At 41.5% G+C, this 21,344-nt stretch overlaps 2 protein-coding genes across 2 annotated transcripts; both read left to right on the top strand.

The window, feature by feature from the left end:
• Window positions 1-1,118: 1,118 nt before the first annotated feature.
• On the top strand, window positions 1,119-2,048 carry LOC149862653 (olfactory receptor 5BS1-like). Its single transcript, XM_090054553.1, has one exon. It carries the CDS (start codon window positions 1,119-1,121, stop codon window positions 2,046-2,048), a length of 930 nt encoding a protein of 309 aa, XP_089910679.1.
• A 16,771-nt stretch (window positions 2,049-18,819) lies between these two features.
• LOC149862654 (olfactory receptor 8S1-like) lies at window positions 18,820-19,746 on the top strand. Its single transcript, XM_090053580.1, has one exon. It carries the CDS (start codon window positions 18,820-18,822, stop codon window positions 19,744-19,746), a length of 927 nt encoding a protein of 308 aa, XP_089909706.1.
• Window positions 19,747-21,344: the final 1,598 nt, after the last annotated feature.

Below are 21,344 nucleotides of genomic sequence, written 5' to 3' on the forward strand. Positions count from 1 at the left end.
CCTTGGCTCGAGGAGAATCACCCCCATCTTATCAAACAGAGATTGATCAGGAGTGATGCACCTTATGTTTCATCCAAGTGTGTGTGCGTGCATACGTTTGTAAATCAGTGAAGTCTAATATACTATGGGTACTGCTTTGACAGAGTCCAGCACTTTGTACTATGTCAGACTTGGAAATAAAAGAGCCAAAATGGTAAATAAGCCTAACATTTATCCTCTCCAGAGAGAAGAAAGAAAAGCAGGGAAAGCGAATAGCCTTCTGGTTGGGAGGCAGCTTAGTCATTAAGTGTGCTTGAGTTAATGTGAAAATCATTGGGGGAGGGGAGAGGGAAGGGGAAAGGGGAGGGAGATTTTAGCAAGCATTTGTGAACAACTGGAATGAGGGGCTTTTTTTGTGTGCGTGTGCTGTATAACTTTGGAGCGTTTCTGTCCACCATTCATTTGCAATATACATATTAATAAAGTAGTGGCCACTTAATTCCCCAAGCTTTGACTGAAGGTATCTACTGAAATAACTACTGCTTAGATACTATACTAATGTATTCTGCAAAATACTCCAAAATATACCAGGTTAAGATATTGACATCATAATCAATAACATAATTATATTGGTGTGAATTTTATGTTACGTTGCTTCTAACACCAAAAAAAATAAACCAAGAAAAAAAGAAATAACCTTTCCTTCGGCTAACAATCACTCTCTCCCTCTTTTACCTTACACTTGCATTGTTATGTTATTGAGAATACATGTAATTTCCTTCAACTCCTTCTCCTGTTATTATCAGGCAGGATATTGGTTAAAAAGTATTTATTTTTTTTCTACAAAAGGAACCTGAGAGGTAAACCAAAGACAATAATAAACCCAAAGACTTAAGAAAGCTTGTTTTTGTTGTTGGTGGTGGTGGTGGTGGTGAGGGTCTCCTAATCAGAAATCCATTTTTCTCCAAAGGTATTTGGAAAGGTAGAGGGTTAGATAGCATGACAAGACTATCCATATCAAGATGACTTTACCCATAAATGGAGAAGTACACTTTGTAAATGGGAATTTTTTAATGACTCTTTCTTTCATTTCTTCTTCTAGGTCACAGTTTGGTGAACCAAACTACTGTCAGCTATTTATGGGGAACCAAACAGCTATCAGCTATTTTATACTGTCTGGCATTTCCAGTGATCCACAGCTCCAGACTTTTCTTTTTCTGGTGTTTCTACTTATATACCTATTAACTGTGGTGGGAAATGGGGCCATCATGGTGGTGACAGAAGCCGACTCTCACCTTCACACCCCTATGTATTTTTTCCTATTCCATTTATCTTTCCTTGACATCTTCTACTCTTCAGTCACTGTCCCAAAGGTACTGCAGAATTTCTTGGCAGAGAAGAAAACAATTTCTTTTTACGGTTGCCTTGTCCAAATGAGTTTAATTCTTTTGGTGTCCTGTACAGAAATTTTCATGCTATCATCAATGGCCTATGATCGATATGCTGCCATCTGTGACCCACTGCATTATGTGGGGACAATGAATAAGCAAGTATGCATACGACTTGTGCGAGGTGCATGGGTGATTGGTATATTTTATTCATTGACAAACACTGCTCCTGTATTACATTTGCATTTCTGTGGGCACAATGAAGTGCACAGTTTCACTTGCGAGTTTCCATCCGTCCTAGAAGTGTCCTGCACAGAAACCTTCACCAGTAAGATGGCATTTCTCATTTCAACTATGATTTCAGGTTTGACCTCAATCTCTATCACCCTGGTCTCTTACATCTGCATCATCTCCACCATCCTAAATATATGCTCTGCTGAGGGCAGGGGTAAAGCGTTCTCCACCTGCAGCTCCCACCTCACTGTAGTTATTCTGTATTATGGGGTTGGTTTGTTTAGATATCTGAGACCTAGCTCAGCCTCTTTGGTCATTCTTGACAGACTCTTCTCCATCCAGTACAGTATCTTAACTCCCATGTTAAATCCTATAATCTACAGCCTGAGAAACAAAGAGGTAAAAGCAGCTCTTTCAAATATACTGCAGAAAGTGAGAGGCATGTAAATGCATGCCAATGTTTTTTTTTTAAGTCATACTGTAGTATGAACTGAACTAATATAGCTGATGTTAACATAGAGTGTAATAATAGTGAACTATAACCATGTTAGTCTGTCCTGTAAGCAACTTGAAAACTCCATTTTGTATCCTTCTGCTTGACATACGTGAATGAACTTTGCATAGCCTTTATGTATGAGTGTGTGTAAAAGGGTGAATGGTGAGAGACTGGCATAGAGACAAAAGAAGAAGATTCAACTGTTTACCTAAGCAACAAGGCACCAAATGTAAGTTACCACCCACTAACTGACAAACAGGTGAAGAAACCCTTTGAAGCTCGAAGGCACAAAGGAGATAACAGAAGAAGAAATTCTTCTAGATGGGCAAAAAAACACTCTAAGGCTAAGATAAGTTGAAGACAAAAGAAGAACAACTGTAAAAACAGAAGCTGGGTATAGAAAAAACTCTAAAGCACTGAAACAAAAGATGCTAATCTTTATAAAAGAACATTTTGAAAATGCTAAGTTGGGTGAGTTTCTTCCTCTACTGCTGTTTCACTGGAGCACAGATGCATCTGTTCACTCTGCTTTAGCTGTTATTTTTAAATTTGCTATCTTTAAATCATCATCATCTACTGCATAAGCTTGGGTTGGCCACCCTGAACTGATATTGAGCAACTATTGCTGGTAACTATATCTGCTTTATGTTTAAATAAAATAGTTGTTTTGTGCATGTGTATGCCTGTGTGTAATGATGTGCATGATGATTTCTGTGTGTTTGTATGAATGGTGTGCCTGAACCTCTATGTCTAACTCATGTTATCAATAAACACAGCACCTTAGGGATTGTTTTTAGTTTGTAAAAGGCAAGGTCAGCACAGAGTGTGCAGCTGTAAGAAAGAGAAAGAAAAGAAAAAAAAAATCAAGATTTGCTGTATAGATTAGTCTGCAGAAAGCAAAGCTATAAGAGGGCACTGATGAGAATGAGCTGTAAAGCTTGTAGCCTAGAAAAAAGTTATAGTTAAGAACTGTTAAAAGGAAAAGAAAGCTAAAAGTTAAGGAAAACCTAGAAAAAAGAAGTGTTGGGATTCTAGAAAAGTTGCTAGAGAGAGAGATCTGCTAGAGAAAGTATTGCCATGAGAGTTGAAAGAGAATTGCTAGATCCAGAGACCTGCTGAAAAGTGAAAGATCTCTAAAAGTGTTAGAGAACAAACTCACAGAGCACAGAAAAAAAAATTAAGAATGAGTGCTAAATAGCAGAGCCCAGCCAAAGTTTGTGAGAGCATGAAAAACCAAGAACTCAGTCTAAAATATGCGTGAGGCAGAGTCAGTGACTTAAAGTTCAAAAAGAGTTAGATCAAGAAAAAACTGAAGATGAGTCCAGAGGCTCTGAGAAGAGGTGAGAGAGAGAGATCTGAGAGAGGTCTGCAGAGCCCTAGAAGACCAAGTGATCTGGCAGTCCAGAGAAGGGGCACAGAGAGAGAAAAAAAAATCACTGTTAGAGCTGCTAGAGCCAAGAGCCTGCAATCTCAACTGGTCCAAAGAGAAGCCAAGAAACCAAACGTGAGAAAGTGTGCCCATAAAAATTAAACAAAACCATAGCAGGAGAGTATAAAGTTTAGTTCCAGGTATGACCTAAAACTGCCACTCTCCTGAGTGTAGTGAGTTAGTGTGGTAGAGCTACCTGTAGCTGAGTAGTCTCTGCAAAATGCTGCATAACAATCACCCTGGAAAATGGGCAGGGGTGAATATAGAGCATCTTAAAACCCTAGCTTCCACCACCTTGTGAATTACCCTTAATTGAAAAGAGGCTGGGGGGGTAAATACCCTGACAGAAAAACCTTTAGTAAAGGCCAAAGAAAAAAAAATTGAAAAAAAGTTAAAAAAAAAAAACCAAGCTGAGGCAGCCATTAGAGAGAGAGAGAGGGAGAGATGTAGAAAGTGTTTAAGGGAAAAAAAAGGAAAAAATTAACAGAGTTTAAATGCTAGAGCAAGTAGAAGAAAAAAGTGAAAATGTAATTTTAAAAATAACTGCTTTAAAGCAGGTGAAAAAGATACAGTTGCTTTAAAAACAAAAAGTTAAGTCCTGATCACAGAGTGCCTGAAGTCATACTGTGGTGTTTAGGTTAAGTACAACAACTTCTATTGCAAGTCCAATAAGAAAAAGAGGAGTGTTGTATGTTTGCTGTGTGTGTGTATTGCAAAGCAGAAAAACTGCTAGAAATAAATATCTGCACTCTCATTAGTAAAGAGACTAATAAATGTTTTAGTCTTTGTTTAACCTCCCCAAACTTTGCAAAATTAATAAACCTAATACCGTCAGTATTTGCATAAAGAAATAAAGAAACTCTTTATTGATTAAAGCAAAATACAAAATAGATGGCCCATGAAGTTAGTAATAGAAGTAGATCAGTTTAATAATGTAAGAGATACCACTAACTACGATGTATAACTGGTTGGCACAATTAAAAAGAAAAAAAATTGGCAACCCATTTTATGAGAAATTAATAATCAGTTATGTATTTATAACTGAGATTGAAAAAACAAAACATACTTTAGATTCCAAGTGAATTAAACTAGTGCGTATCAGTAACCGTCTTAGTACAATAGTATATAAAATACAATTAGGAAAAAAAAAATCAAAATAAGTACATGTATTTCAGTGGTGTATGAAATTTAATGTATTAAATGCATTTAAAAGCCACAGAACGTCAATAACACCAATAAACTAAAAGACGAGTAGCTGTTAAACACCGATAAAAGAGAACAATTGTTAATTTGTATTTGTTCTAACTAACAAAGGGCTGAAGAATCCCTTTGAAGCTCAAAAGGCACAAAGGAGATAACAGAAGAAGAAAGTCTTCTAGATGGGCAACAAAAACACTCCAAGGCTAAGATAAGCTGAAGACAAAAGAAAAACAACTGCAAAAACAAGCTGGGTATACAAGAACCCCAAAGCACTGACACAAAAGATGCCAATCCCTATAAAAGAACACTTTGAAAATGCCAAGTCGGGCAAGTTTCTTTCTCTACTGCTGTTTCAGAGCACAGATACATCTGTTCACCCTGCTCCAGCTGTTATCTTTAAATCTGCTATCTTCAAATCTTCATTATGTGTATGATGATTTGTGTGCATTTGTATGAATGATGTGCCTGAACCTCTAGGTCTAACTCATGTAATCAATAAATGTGGCACCTTGTCTTACCCCCCCCTTTATAAAGTTTTGTTCGTTATTTGAGCAATTACTAATTTGTATAACAATACACTAATGGGAGATGTGTTTTACATGACCTCATAACATATACTTATTTATAGACTAAATGCCCAACCAGTTACCTCTTAACCATAAGAATATTTGTGCTCTTATAGCTGTCCTCCATCCAACCTTTTATAAAAGCACTGTATGGGCAGATATGCATGAAAGGTATGAGTTCTTTTGCAGTAATCTGTGCTGGAGTGTTGGAAGTATTTCACCTTTTATTTTCCAGTTTTAATTCTGGGGAACAAGAATGAGTCTTTAGTTTTGTTAGCGCACTGTCTTGAGAAACACTGATCCCAATTAATCTGTTAGTATGCTGAAGGAGAATATTCAACCAGAGACACACAAAGTTTCACCTTGAAATACTCCTTAGTCTAGATGCTAGGCCCTTCAAACCTCATTATTGAAATGTGAGTTTTGAACAACACTTCCAACTGGACACGGAAGATGGGCTTCTTCCTGAGGGACCCCTCGCTTCTCAGGTGGCTGCTTCAACCCCTAAATTATTGGTATGGAAGGGGCACCAACATCAGTTATTCCTTGTATTTTCACTTGACAGCTATTAATAGCATAGTTTGGAAGGAACGCCATGGTGCTGTTGTTTTTAAGGGAATTTAAAAAGTGAACTTGATCATAAATTTCTGGGACAAAAAAAAACTTTCCAGAGACTGAATTATGTTAAGTGTGGTGCCATTACTTCAGTTAGCTTCTCTGATTCAGTCTATAAGGTCTAACTCTACTCTGACTTCTGTGTTTGTGGCAGTAGACGCCTTGAAGTGGGATACACTTTTGCCCTATATTTTGTTTGCAATCTGGGAAGTTCCTCAGTCCTCTCCTTTTGAATTCCTGTCTCAGAAAAAACCTTAGAGTATATTGTATATCATCAGGAGGCCCAAGACCCCAAATATAGTAAAGTACATTCTCAAACTTTAGTAATTGATGTTTTTGGTAGGAACACGGACCCAAGATATTCTCAATACTATGCAATAAGACTCAGAAACAATGTAATAAGAATGTCCAACATTGGGCTCATCCAACAGGGGACTGTGTCTTCTCCTCAGTGGGAAGTAAGTTGCTAGCCCAGAGTACAGGTGTGCCATGAAGTTATGAGGAGAGCTAGGCAGGTACATTATGAAGTTTTGTCAAGTGGGTAGCTGTCATAGGACTCAAATCACTTAAACCTCTTGGACCCATGGATGGCTTGAGAAATCCTCAATGCATCAGTTTGTTTTACAGTTGAGAATGTCCCCCATTTTAAATTGCTTTGTATGTGTACTCCATGACTGTAACTGCTATGTTCTTTTAAAACAGGGATTTTCAACCTTTTTTAACAAGTTTCAGTTCATGTGCCCCTTTGTATTTTTTTCTGTTTCTGAAGTGGGGAGGAGATCAAGACAACCACAGTGAGGGAGGGAGTAGGTCTCTGGTGGGCCTGGGGCAGGGGCTGCACAGGCAAAGAGAGAAAAAAATATTTTTGGGGTGCAGGGGGATGGGTATAAGTGCACTCCCCCCCAACAGGTAAGTCTGTGGGGGAAGAGGCAGGGTGAGGGGAAAGGGCCATGCGGGGGGGAGCAGATCAAGGTCCCCAAAGCAAGGGAGGGAGTGGGGCACAGGTAGGAGTAGGGACTGGGGTGAGTGGGACCCTGGCCAGGCCAGGTGGTAGGACAAATGGAGGCCCAGATGGCACTGCTTGTCCCACCGCCTGCCCTGGCTGGGGACCCACTCACCCCAGCCCCTGATCCCTCCCTCATTGCAGGGGCCTCAATATCCCCCCCCACACACACACACACACCCCATGGTGATGACGAAGGGAGTGGGGCTGGGGAATCAAGACCCCCACAGTGCAGGAGGAAGCGGGGAAGGGGTAAGAGTGAATCATCCACCCCTGCCCACTCCCTCAAGTACTGCGGGGATTGTCCTATACAGTGGCCCAGCCGGGTCCTCATTCACCATGAACAGGACCCCAGCTGGGCCAGTTTGTGGGACACTCAGAGCCCAGCAGATCATCCAGGGGTAGTGGTGGCATTGGGAGAAGGGCTATGGGAGAGGCTGCAGCCACCCCAACATTCACTGTAGTCCCCCCAACCCTCTTCCAGTGCAGCCTGGCCCAACACCCCCACTGGGAACAGCCCAGTACTGCCCTGGCCTCAGCCCACAAACCATCCTGCCGTGGGGGCATGCACCTTCCCCCCCGTGCCCTTCAGGGGTGCATGTAGCAGTGGTGCTGGATGGGGTGCAGGGCAGGGAGGAAGGCTCACATGCAGCAGCTGCCAGTGCCACCACCCCTGCACCCTGCTTTCCCATGGCCAGTTGTGGCTCCATGGAGTGATGGGCTTCACACCCAGCCAATCACGTGCCACTGGGGTTGGGCACAAAACACTAGCTGTGATCTGTAATGGTAGGATATGGAAATTGTTTGATCCGAAGAATAATTATATGCTATGTAATTACAATTTTATGGAATATGTAGGAACTATCCTTGGCAGGGTGCAACAGCTTTGATGCTGGGCTGGCAAAGTCAACCCCTCGGTCACCCTCTGTGGCCTCTCAGAGTTGCACCATATTGTATTTCCTGCCACACCTTGGTGTCATAATTGGACAGGGAGGCTGCTTCTAAGATGCCAGGGTGGTTTTGCATCAGGTGTTTGGTACTTAATCAGCCTGAGGCCCACTCTACTTTGGCTGGGTCCTGCCATCTTAATTCTGTTGTTCTAGGCCCCTAGAATCACAGAGCTCAGCTCCAGCACAGCCCAGGGCTGGAAAGCATGCTAGGGGACTGATTTAACTTGAACAAGGAAGGGGTCTGCGACAGAAGTTTCATAAACCAGTTTGACCCAAATCAGAAATGGTGGCAGGGTGCTTTAACTAAATATTGTTTGCCAAGCTTTAGGTAAAGTGCCCCTGCCACCACCTCCAAGTGTGGGATTCTAAATACACAAGATGCTGTGGGCAGTTCAATTACAGTGGCTGTGATTGGACCATATCCAATCAGTAGAGCTGTTGGACTGGCTTTCCGGCATCGAGTGTCATGTCTGGGGCCACTCAATACTCAAAGTGTTGTCCAACACATCTCCAGACTTTAGAGTTGGTCCAATAAAATGTATTGCAAAATAGTCTTGCCTGTAGGAAAATCATAATAATCCCTGAGAGTAAAAGAGACTGATAACATTGTGTTTGGTTCAAGAAAAAGAAGTCACTAAAGACTAGGATACAATGGCTACTGCTCTCACATAGTCCAGACCTATATACAGTCAGACTTGAAGATAAAGAATCAATAAGTTAAAATGAACTTAATATTTACACTAAAGAGAGAGACAAGGCAAGCAGGGAAGGCGAGTAGCTTCTTCCTCTATCAGTAACAGATACTTGACTCTGAAATCCTTTTCTCTGACTGATTTGACAATGTCCTTCCATTGCTCTCAGCTTTTGCCCACTGGGCAATGGGAATAGCAGCAGAAATCCAGGGCTCACTCTCTTGAAGCTGTGTTCATCTCAGTGATCCATCCTTTTTCTGACTCTCCCCCATCCTGGCACCACATTTCCTTCTTTGCTAGCTGCCTAATGGACCGGCTTTAGAAGATGTGGGCTTGGTCCAAATCTTTCTTGTGACAGAATCCAGAAATTGATCCCTCTACCCCCTACACCAGTGTCCTAAAGATTTCTGTCTTAGGACACAAGGTGGGAGAAACTTTTTTCTCCTCCAGTGTCAAATTCTTTTCTCGAGGTAATTTTTTTCCCTCCAATTACTCTGGCAACATGTGTAGTGAAGCACCTACCTGGATAATCCAATATTCTACGAGGAGAAATGGAACCTTAGATCTGCCTGGATGGAGCTATATTTATTGTTGTAAGCAAGTGTTAGATAAATTTAACATGAAACCAAATTTAATCCTTAGGCTTAGATCATGGCACTCATTTGTCCTGCACAGTCTATAATAAGGCTTCTCTAAGTAGTTGATGGAAGCCAAGTCCTTCAAGGGAGGCAGCTGTCAGGAAACATGCTTGAGGTGAGGGAAGGTGAAAAATAGATTGATTGATCGATCGCTGGAAGCTGTTTCAATGTAAGCCAAGTTTGCACACAAGGACTGAGGCTTTTTTGTTTTGTTCATTTTTAATGCTGTGGAACTGTTGCCCTGAGGGGTCAAGCCAACGCTCAGGGTCTCAGTATTGCACTGTTAGACAGGAGGGTGTGGTGTACAATTGCACATGCACACATAAAAATCAATTAACCACACACTCACTAGCTGCATATGCCCCTATTAGGCATACATACACACACACACTCACAGTACCAGCTCAGGCACATACACTACACACCCCAAAAGTTAGACACAGATCACCAGTTTGTATATATGCACACACACTCACACTAGCAACTCAGATACACACTCATTCAAAATAACTAGTCTGGGTTCACACACACAACACACATCAAATTTAGAATCAGTTAGCAGTTACCAACACCTGCACGTTCAATACACATATGTGGATTACTAATTCATACATCACACACACAATATCTATGTGTGTGTAAATTAGTGAATACACATACCACCCACCTACACGTACACACAAGTGAGTTCCTAAGTTGGGAATTGTGAGAGGTGTGTGTGCGTGCATGCATGTGTGCATGCTTGGGATACCTGGAGAAAGGTTAAGGTCAGAAAGTAGAAGAGTGTAGGGGGTTAAAGTTACCAGGACCAGGATTAGAACTGGCAGACTACAGGGGCCTGGGCTGAAGAAGTGAGGCTGGGGGTAGCTTTAGGTTAATTGATCTTAATTGATTAAAAAGACAATGCCAAAAGCCTGTAGAACAGGGAAGTATGCCAGCACAGAGTGTGGGACTGCTTTCCTTTAGTCCCATTTTTCCCTCCTCTCCCCATCTACCTTTTCAGCTCCCCCATAGCTCTGGCTCCAGTCCCATACTGAAAGGGGCAGAAGAGGGGAGATGGACTTGGGAGAAGATAGGAAAACTAGGAGGGGGAAAAAAAAAAGGAGGCTGGAACTGAAGAAGACAGAACTATGGCATAAACCAATCCCCTGTTCTTTTGAAATCTCCATATTAGTGAAGTAGCAGGTAGTAATTTCTCAGCTGTGACTTAAAATTGTCTATGGAAATAACTACCGTGTAGACTTTATGAAAATAAGTTCTTTAAAATACTCCAAATTTCTCAGATTAGGCTACTGTTGTCATAAATCAAAACCATTATTATTTTAGCTTTAGTTTGTGAAACACTGCTTCTAGACCCCAAAAAATTGACCAAAGATTTTTTTTAACCTTTATCTCCAACCTTCACTCGCTCCTACTTTCTCCTCTTGCAGTTACATTGTTATCTCATTGATAATACTTCCCATTGCCTTACTCTTTGATAGAAGGACAAATGGGAAGTAGGACATATATATGCTATTTGTTACAAATAAGCTGAAATAAACCAAGAACAAGAATAAAACTTGAAGTTTTGAGAAAACTGGTTTGTTTATTTCTTTCTTGATGCAGATTTCATAGATTTCATAGATTTTCATAGACATTAGGGCTGGAAGGGACCTCGGAGATCATCGAGTCCAGCCCCCTGCCCAAAGGGCAGGAAGTCAGCTGGGGTCATAGGATCCCAGCAAGATAAGCATCCAATTTACTCTTGAAGGTGTTCAGTGTAGGCGCTTGAACCACCTCCGCTGGCAGACTGTTCCAGACCTTGGGGGCTCGGACAGTAAAGAAATTCTTCCTTATGTCCAGCCTGAAACGGTCTTGCAGGAGTTTGTGACCGTTCGACCTTGTCATCCCTCAGGGTGCTCTGGTGAACAGACATTCCCCCAGATCCTGGTGGTCACCCCTGAGAAACTTATAGGTGGCCATCAGATCACCCCGAGCCTGCGCTTTTCCAGGCTAAAGAGTCCCATGGCTCTCAGCCTGTCATCGTAAGATCTGTTTTCCTGATCTCTGATCATGCGCGTGGCTCTCCTGTGGACTCTCTCAAGCTTCTCCACATCCTTTTTGAATCTTGGAGCCCAAAACTGGACACAGTACTCCAGCTGCAGCCTCACTGAGGCCGAGTACAAGGGGAGAATGACATCCCAGGATTTGCTCGAGAGTACAAGGGGAGAATGACATCCCGGGATGTAAGAGCCCAGGGTGAATGGACCCTCACTATCATCTCAACCAGCCTCAGGATACACTTTACTGAGGGTAGCAGTAAAGCCTTCTATACCTGTGGCTCCCACCTCTCTGTTGCTGTTCTGTATTATAGGTCTGCTTTGTTTCAAAACCCGAGACACCTTTCGTGGTTTTCATAGATGTTAGGGTTGGAAGAGACCTCAATGGAGTCCTGTAATCAACAATATCCCTCCCATCCCTAGCATTTAATGTTCCATGCACTTTTGATGATACTGTCATGGGTGGGTCTTGCATGACAAATGCTCATGGAACAGGCACAATCAGACTGTTAAAAAGACATTTGTGGTAGCCCAAGTCTAAGTGGGGTATACTTTTGTCTTTGTTGTTTGCAATCTGGAAAGATCCCCAATCATCTTCACCCCTTTTCAACTCTTATGTAGGAAGCACCCTCAGGGTACAGTAAACCTTTTTCCAGTGGCCTCACAAAAACAGGGCATCAGACCCCAAATATAGTTCGTATATTCCCCGAATTTGGGAAGGACTGGGACTTGCAAGAATATTTACCCAAGAGAAAACAAAGAGACTCAGAAACAACATTATAATAAAAAAATCCCAGCTTTGGGAATATCAACCAAGGGACTGGGTCCTGTTGTTCCTGTCCTCACAGGAAAGCAAGGCATTAGCCAGATTACAGGGGTCCTATAAAGTTATGAGACAAGTTGAGGAGGTAGATTACAAAATTTGCCTTGTGGAAAGGCTTAATGGGACAAAGAGATTGCAACCCTCCTAAACCTGTGTTGGGCCTGAGAAACCCTCAATGACTAAGTCTGTTTTATAGTTGCAAAGGTTCCCTACCTTAATTACTGCATATTTGTATTCTGTGACAGTAACCACTACTTTCTTTTAAAAGCATATAACATCAGAACTCAGAGATGTATCATCATCAGAAATTCCTTAAGCCTCCAATTCTATTTCACCTTTAAGTTACCAAAATGAAATTTTATTCCATTATGCTTCAATCCCTGAAAAACTTACATGGATAACTTCTATACCACACCATAGCAAAGACTACATTAGCTTAGCTGCTTCAAGATTAGTCATACCTCAACCCCCTTTTTAACCTGGCCCATCCAATACAGACTTCAATGCCCTGGGATCTCCTGCTCTCCAGGGCTCAGCTGAAAGCTGAAGCAAAAATGAATACACCTTTAAACCTCATCCCAACACCACCAGCTCTAATGTTTTGGGCTGTTGTGCTGCACAAGGGTAAAAAAAAAAAAAAAAAGCATAAGCAATGCCAGCCACAAAGTCTCTCTTTCCAACCATCAACACAATCTTCAAAGCTCTGGGTTAATCTGCACCACACAGCTCATCACAACACTTAAAAAAAAAAATGCAAAGTGAACATCCATAAGTATGGGTTAGTGCTTACATTGTAGCCTTCCTTCTTAACCAGAATCCTCAGATCAACACTAATATGTCACCCACCACATCATCCTCCCTTCACTTCCTCATCTTTTCCCTTCATTTCTAGACAGCCAGCCAACTTCCCTTCATTATTGCTGATTGCTTGATCCAACTGAGGTCCCTTTGACCAGCAGTTTGTTACCATCTGGCTAATTTATCCAGGCTGCCAGCTTGCAGCCAATTATACACACCTTCATGCTAGTTTTAAGACAACATTATATAAAGCTGCTGAGACAAGAACCACCAACTTATTCTTTTGTATTATCCTACCTTTGCATTATTGTTTTCTTCATACATGTAACCTGGCTATAATGTTGGAATTTAGATGCTCCATGTACAACCCAGAAATGATTTTCCACGTGCATCTCTCTCATGTTGGCTCACAATGCTCTAAGTACCAGGCCACAGGTTATACAGCAACCAGGAAGGATACTCCTCCTACCCCTGCCATTTTAAGAGCTACATTTTGAAGACTTACGTTTATTTATGTATGTGCAAAGCAAGAGATCTGCCCCACCAGAGAGCAGCCTTCCCTGTATGCGCAGGACTTGTGTGGGCAAATACACATCCATAATGAACATGGAGAAGAAAGGCATGAATTGTACAAACATGGCAGGTATGCATCTGGGTGCCACTTGGGTGGCTAAAGTGAATTTGTCCTTGGGCTCCAGAAAACAGGATTCACAAGATCCAGACACTGAATGGGATACATTAACCAAGCCGTAGGAAATGCTGAAGACAGAGGCATGGATGGGATCATGAAGGAGCAAGAAGGGGGAGGGAGAGAGAGGGGTAAGAATTACACAGAAGAGTGCTGTTGCTGGAAAGCTCCATAGGAAGAAGGGAGGGGCTTTAATTGTCATGCTGTTAGGGTCTTGCAGTCCCCATGGGTTCCTCCTGGTCACCTGCTGTCCCCAAAGAACAGACCAGGCTGGGCAGGGGCTTGTCTATGACTGGCTGCCTGGTGATTCTGTGGAATTTGCCTCTGTTGGCCTGCCTGCTTTGATTTTTCAATCAAACTGTACCTAGCAAGAAGCCTTGCCTAGTGGGTGTTCAATGCTGGATAAGAAGGAGGGTCCTTCCATGTTTTAGGCCAAGAGCCTAGTGGTTAAGGCATTTGTCCAGAAGGCAATAGACTAAGGATCTAGATCCCCAGATACCCTGGATGAACTTCCATATGCATCTCTCTCATCTCTCTTACAATGCCAGAGTACCAGACCACAGGTTAGATAGCAGGAATGGCACTCTTTCTACCCCAACCTTTCTACCCCAAGACCTATGCTTAGTTACATCTATGCAGAAGAAAATACCTGCCCCGCCAGAGATCAGCCTTCTCTGTATGTGCAGTATGTGTGTAGCAAGTAGATATCCATACTGCACATGCAGTAGGAAAGCATGAATTGTACAAACATGGCAGGTATGCAGCTGTGTGCCACTTATGTGGGTAAAGTGAAGAAGGATTTGCCCTTGGGCTCCAGAAAACAGGATTCACAAGAGCCAGATGCTAAATGGAACAAACACATAAGCCAACCAATAGGAAATGCTAAAGGCAGGGGCATAGATGGAATGCCATTTACATGTGGGGCCAGAATTAAAAAGTGTCTAAACTACCACTGAGATTAAGAGGGAGAAGGGAAGAGACGTTCTATCACCCAGGAAGTGGGATCTCCAATTTCCAGGCTGTCTTCATGCTGAAAGGAACCAAACCCCTTCCCCTATCAGAGCACTGTTACCACCAGGTTGTTGGTTAAAGTGCTGGAGCACCCTTCACTCCTCCCACTGTCTGAAGCACTTTCTTCAAAGAATATAATCTTTGGGCCAGAAATAGCACACACAGAGAGGATGATGACTCCGTAGCCTAGAGCTTGTGGCACTCAGCTGGGAGGAAGGAGTCACTGGGCCAGTCTTCCTCACAAGTCAGGTTCCTGTTCACATCCAGGACCTATTTCATTCTAAAATATAACCAGGCCAGGAAACAGGGATCAAGCTCCAGGCACCCCTGTCTGTGGTGTTGCACTAAGCATCATCTCAAGCTGTGATTTAAAAGCAGCTACTCAAAGAATCAAACTCCTTCTTCTTTGCAGCCCTTCTGACCCTGACTTGCATCTTTGACTGCAAGGTAGCTGAAGTCCTTCTGGAAAAAACGTGAAAAGTGCCACCTTCCCTGTCTATTAAAGAGCAAAATGGAAAGGTGAATGTCCAGGGAATGCCAGCTGAGGAACAGACCTCACTAAGAAGAAGCCAGAACCAAGGTCTCACATTTCCTGGAGAAATATTCATGTCTTGCCTGTTGTGCAGAAGGTGCATGGCAATGTCACCCAAGACAAGCAGAATTGAGTGCTCTGGATATCAAGGGACTGAAGATGCTGTATGTACAGCTTGAGTCAGGGGATGAAGCTCTGGATATGGCCTGGAGTTCAGGAGCACTTTCCTGCTCCCCATTTGTTCACACAAGGCACATCCAGCCTCCCTGAATCACCGTCACAGGCTCATAAATGTCACCATTACTTGTATAAGAATCATAGGTTCCTCACCACCTATCTACAGATCAGGTGCCTAATCTTTAAAAGCTGTGATGCATCAGTGGAGGTGCACATGCTACCTATCTAGATGTTCTCAAAGTGTATACCCCGAAGTAGCATTATAACCACTATGGCAAATGGCTATATAGTCTTTCCTTGACATGATATACAGAGGTGTAATCATGATGAAAAGTCCTAATTGCTCTAGTTTTGTTGACACTGATTACTGGCAATGGAAATCCAACAAAAAAAAGAAATGGGCGGTGGTTTTGCCAGCCAGAAATTTGTCAAGCTAAAGGATTCATGGGAGGATAACTCAATCATTCCAAAGATATTGAAATAACAGGTCTCAGCTCATATACTTTACTGGCAGTGTTGATGTGTGGTTACAAAGCATCTGATCCAGGAGGCAGCATGCAGGGAGCAAGCACAGAATGACTCCCCACAGCAGTGTGGTGCTCGACCATGGGCACGTTACCGGCCAAACATGTTATGCTGAGTGAGATTTCCCAAGACTGGATATTCCCTGGAGAAGCTGGAGCAGTTCTTTTATCCCTGGCCCAACTGGGCTGTGTGGTACCTTTACTGTCACAGCTATTTGAAACAGTTCTATTTTTTTTAATCTAATTCTTAAACAGCGAAGGGATTCACCTCAAGAACAGATCCCCAAAGGACCACATATTCTTCCTTAAGAACTAATTGGTCATCTGGGCATCAGAAAAAAAAAAATCCAGCTGTTTATATAGAACTGATGAAAATACATAACAGTCCTTTCTGTTTTGGATTACCCTCACCCATAAAGTCCTGGATTCTTTCATTCAGGAAAGCGACAGTCAGCTACGCTATTTAAAATCATTTAGATATTACATTGATGTATGCTCTCTCTCTATCCATGTACCTGCAGAAGAAAAGAATGAAGCAGGAAACATTTACATCTCATATTAGCTGGAATCTTCTTTCCACTCTTAGGTGAGTTATTCATATCTACATGTCTATTTAATATGTTATGTTAATTTTATATTGTAAATGCAGTCATGGGGAGTTCAGTGTTTTCAGCCTCCTCCATAATGTCACATACACAGTGTAGGGCATAAGAACCTCTGAAAAGAGAGGTCAAACTTGGTTTGTTTAATAATTCCCCATATTCTGCCAGTTGGAACATGACCTGGGCTTCCTTTCAGTTATTATTTTTTAACTTTTATTTTCAGCTGAAAACCCTGCTCTTCAGTATTGCTCCTTCATGTACCTTATGCTTTTAACTTCTCTGCAGGTCAAAGAGTATACTTTACCTCCTCTAATGAGAACTTCTTGGAAGGTCCATCTGATTCTTTCTTTTTGAACGAAACAATTATGTTTCCCCTCCCACCCGCACATGTCACAAACTATATCTCAAAAGTCCCATTTTCTGGATGGTTCATCTACATCAAGGATTTTTCCATTTATAAGATATTAAGATGCCTCCTATATACTGTGATGTGCAGTGATTGTCAGCACACTGATTTAGACTATTCCTGTATGAAAAGAAAGCATTCTCTGTGGCCAAAAGTGATACAGGCAGACCTTACTTCATCTTAGAAATAAGGATCATCAGACTCCAGTATTATCATGTAGTAGATCTGAGTGTTTTGTAGCTGTGATTATCCAAGAAATGTCTGAGGACAAGGCTTTTTTTGATATCTATCATTGCAACCACTTCATAGTTAGGAGAGTTGTTGGACTAGCTTTCAGACATCAAGTGCCCTTTCTCATGCCACTTCTTGCCTATTGTGTTTTTCAGCACCTCTTCAGATTATACAGTAGAGCCATTAAAATATATTGCAAAAAAGACTTGCCTCCAAGAGAATCACACTCATGTCAGAAAACAGCAGAGAATGATCAGAAGTGATTCACCTCGTGTTTCATCCAAGAAAATTAATGAAGTCTAGTACACAATGGGTAATGCTTTGCCAGCATCCAGCCCAAAATGGTAAGATGAATCTAACATTTACCATCTCAAAAGAGAAAAAAGAGAAGCAGGAAATGTGAATAGCCTCTTGCTCTGTGAAATCAGTCAGACAACAGCATTTCAGGGTGAAATGTCTGCTTTTAGGGATATCCTGCCTATGCCTTAGTCTTTCTCCCTCACTGTAAAACTAGAACAGGAGTAGAAACCCAGCACTCACTCTCTTTTGTACCTGTGACCATCTCACTGATCCATCCTCTTTCTGGCTCCCTCCCATCCTGGCACCACATATTTTTTTTACTTTGTGGGTTGCCCAATGGAAGAGCCTTAAAAGAAGGATGCTTAGTTCAAATCCCAGCTATATGACAGGGACAAGAAATTGATCCCTCCCCCTTCTAAACCACTGTCCTAATGATTTGGCCATTGTGCTACTAGGTTGGAGAACCTTCTTCTTCAGGATGTAACCCTTTCCTTCATGTCAGAAAAAAACCTGACTATGCTGTCAGCAACAGCTATGCAGTTCTGGGTCCACCTGGGATGTCCCATTTTGCCTGGGGGGGGGTAGGATTTAAAAAATGCCACTTATGCAAACACAAATGGATGTTAGCAATTCTTTGATATATAAGATGAAAAGGAATTTGATGCTCAGAAGTAATGGTTATCACTTATTCCTCAGAAGCTGTAATAGGATATCAGAGGGAACTCAGTCAAGAAAAGTGCTTGAATGAAGGTGCAAATAATTGGAGGGCTCCTTCCCCCCCGGCATAAAGGAAAAATTCATGAACGACTGGAATGAGGTTATTTGAATGCTGTATAACATAACTTTGGAGTGTTTCTATGCACCATCCATTTTCAATGCCCATATTAATGAAGCAGTGGCCACTTAATCTCTAAGTTTTGAGTGAAATTATCTTTTCAAACAGCCACTATATAGATACTATAATGATGTATCCTGTGAAATACTCCACGTATACTGGAATAGGATATTAGCATCATAATGATAGTGGTTTTAATTTTTTAGTGGTATGTTGCTTCTAGAACCAAAAAATAAACCGAAAAGGGAAAAAAAAACCCCTAAATTATCTTTCCTTCATCTGACCTTCACTCTTTCCCCTTCCACTTACATAGTTATGTCATTGAGAATACATGCAATTTCCTTCAACCCTTTTTCCTGCCATAATCAGACAAGAAGTGATGGGTGTTATTATCTACAAAGAAGCTGAAGAAATAAACCAATCACAAAAATAAACCAACATTCTTAAGAAAGCTTATTCCTGGTTAGTCTCCTCACCAGGAATCCATTTTAAAAAAATTGAAAGGTATTTGGAAACACAGAGGGTTAGACAAAATGGCAAAGCTGTCTATATATAGAAATTTCTTTAGCCATAAATTGAGAAGTACAATTTCTTTATGGAAATAGTTCTATTTATTCCTTCCTTCCTTCCTTCCTTCGTCTAGGTCACAAGGTTGGTGAACAAATGGCTATGGGGAACCAAACAACTGTCACTTATTTTACCCTGTCCGCTGTTTCCAGTAACCCACAGCTCCAGCCTTTCCTTTTTGTGGTCTTTTTACTTATATACCTACTAACTGTGGCAGGGAACGTAGCGATCATGGTGGTGACAAGAGCTGATCCTCACCTTCACACACCAATGTATTTTTTCCTCTTCCATTTAGCCTTCCTTGATATCTGCTATTCTTCAGTCACTGTCCCAAAGTTGCTGCAGAATTTATTGGCAGAGAAAAAAACCATCTCTCTCCATGGCTGCATTGCCCAGATAAGCTTAATTCTTTTTGTGGGTGGCACAGAAGTTTTCATGCTATCAGCAATGGCCTATGATCGATATGCTGCCATCTGTGACCCACTGCATTATGTGGGGACAATGAATAAGCAAGTGTGCATAAGAATGGTGGCTGGCACATGGCTGATTGGTATATTGTATTCATTAACAAATGCTGCTCCTGCATTACATTTACATTTCTGTGGGCACAGTGAACTACACAATTTCAATTGCGAGCTCCCATCTCTACTAGAAGTGTCCTGCACAGAGACTTTCACCAGTAAGATGGTATTTCTCACTTCAACTATGATTGTAAGTTTGATCTCATTCTCCATCACCCTGGTCTCTTACATGTGCATCATCTCCACCATCCTGAAGATACAGTCTGCTGAGGGTAGGGGTAAAGCCTTTTCCACCTGCAGCTCCCACCTCACTGTAGTTGTTCTGTATTATGGGGCTGGGTTATTTAGATATCTGAGACCCAATTCAGCCTCTTCAGTGGTTCTTGACAGTCTCTTCTCCATTCAGTACAGTATCTTAACTCCCATTTTAAATCCTATCATCTACAGCCTGAGAAACAAGGAGGTAAAGGCAGCACTAAGGAATATACTGCGGAAAATGTGAATGCATTTCAGCATTTTAAAAAACTGCGCACATTAATGGTAACAAAGTTTTGAATCATAAAATGCATAAAATCATGACTTCATAAAATTCAACTTGTTGGTATGGGCATTTAGTTTATAAACAATTAAGTTATACTTTAGCCTTAACTACATTTGTGTTCTTATCAGTGTCCTCAATCCAACCTTTTATAAAGGCACTGTATGACAAGTTATACATGAAACATATGAATTCTGTTGAAGTCAACTGTAGTCAAGAGTATATGAAATAGTTCCTTTTTCTTTTTCCAGTTTTTATTCTATGGAGTGAGAATGCGTCTTCCACCTTGTGGTTAGAGCTTTGACTTGAGAAATGCTAATTCCAGTGAATCTGGTACTATTCTGAACAAGCATCTGGAACCAGAGAGAGAGAGAAAGCTTCACACTGAAATACTCCATTGTCTGGGACCTAGGTCCCTCAACAATGGGGTGGGAAATGTGGATTTGGGCTAGTGCTTCATATTGGACAGAGAAGACGGTGGAGGGACACCCCCTTCTCAGGAGAGATCCCTACATCCTAAATTATTGGGTGGGAAGGGACATCACCATCACTTCCTCTTGGATTTTAATGAAAAACAATTAACCTAACTCCAGGAGGGTTTGACAGTTCTGATGCATATATTATGGAACGTACCCCTTTTTCATGTTCTTCTTAAACAAGGGAACGTGAGAATACATTCTACTGGTGTAATAGTTCACCTTTTAATTTCCATTTTTAATTCTGTGGAACAGGAATGAGTCTTTTGTCTTCTTGTTAGAGCACTGACTCGAGAAACACTGATTCCAATGAATCAGTTAGTATGCTGTAGGAGCGTATTCAACCAGAGAGCGACACAAAGTTTCACCTTGAAATAGTCCATAGTCTAGGCGCTGGGTCCATCAAAAATGAGTTTGAAAATTTGAGCTTTGTCTAACTCTTCAAACTGGACAGAGAATATGTTGTTGTTTTTTTCCTGAGGGGCTCCCTTTTCAGGTAAGTTCTCCTACCCCAAGTTATTGGTATGGAAGGAGTATCACCATAACTTTCATGAAAAGCAATTGACCTAGCTCCAGGAGTTGACATCTGTGAATGACATAGTATGTTGCGTATGCCATGGTTCTGTTGTTATTAAAGGAATTAAAAAAGAAATTAACTTGATCATAAAATTGTGGAAAGTTTAAAGCGTGGTCCAATTACTTCATTTAAGTTCTCTGATTCAGTCTATAAGGTCTACCTCTACCTGACTTTTGTCTGACTCCATGACAAATAATCAAGGACTAGTTGAAATCAGACTTTAAAGGGGCTATTAAGGAAGGTTTTGGCAGCAGACACCCTTTGAGTGGGATATACCTTGGCCTTACATGTTGTTTGCAATCAGGGAAGTTTCCCAGTCCTAAAATTAGTTCTCCCCTTTTGAATTCCTGTATGGGAAACAACCTCAGAGTATACTAGATATCCACAGGAGGCCTAGCAGACACAGGGCCTAAAACCCCAAAGTATAGTACAGTCTATTCTCCAACAATGGAACTGATGCATCATGTAGGAACATTCATGCAGGTGACTCTCCATACCATGTGCATCCA

The sequence above is a fragment of the Crocodylus siamensis genome, chromosome 6 (assembly GCF_052110815.1).
Source record: "Crocodylus siamensis isolate JL-2025a chromosome 6, ASM5211081v1, whole genome shotgun sequence".
NCBI classification, from domain to species: domain Eukaryota; kingdom Metazoa; phylum Chordata; order Crocodylia; family Crocodylidae; genus Crocodylus; species Crocodylus siamensis.

Coding starts and splice junctions, on each gene's coding strand:
- LOC149862654 (XM_090053580.1), top strand. CDS start 18,820: ATGGCTATGGGGAACCAAACAACTGTCACTTATTTTACCCTGTCCGCT.
- LOC149862653 (XM_090054553.1), top strand. CDS start 1,119: ATGGGGAACCAAACAGCTATCAGCTATTTTATACTGTCTGGCATTTCC.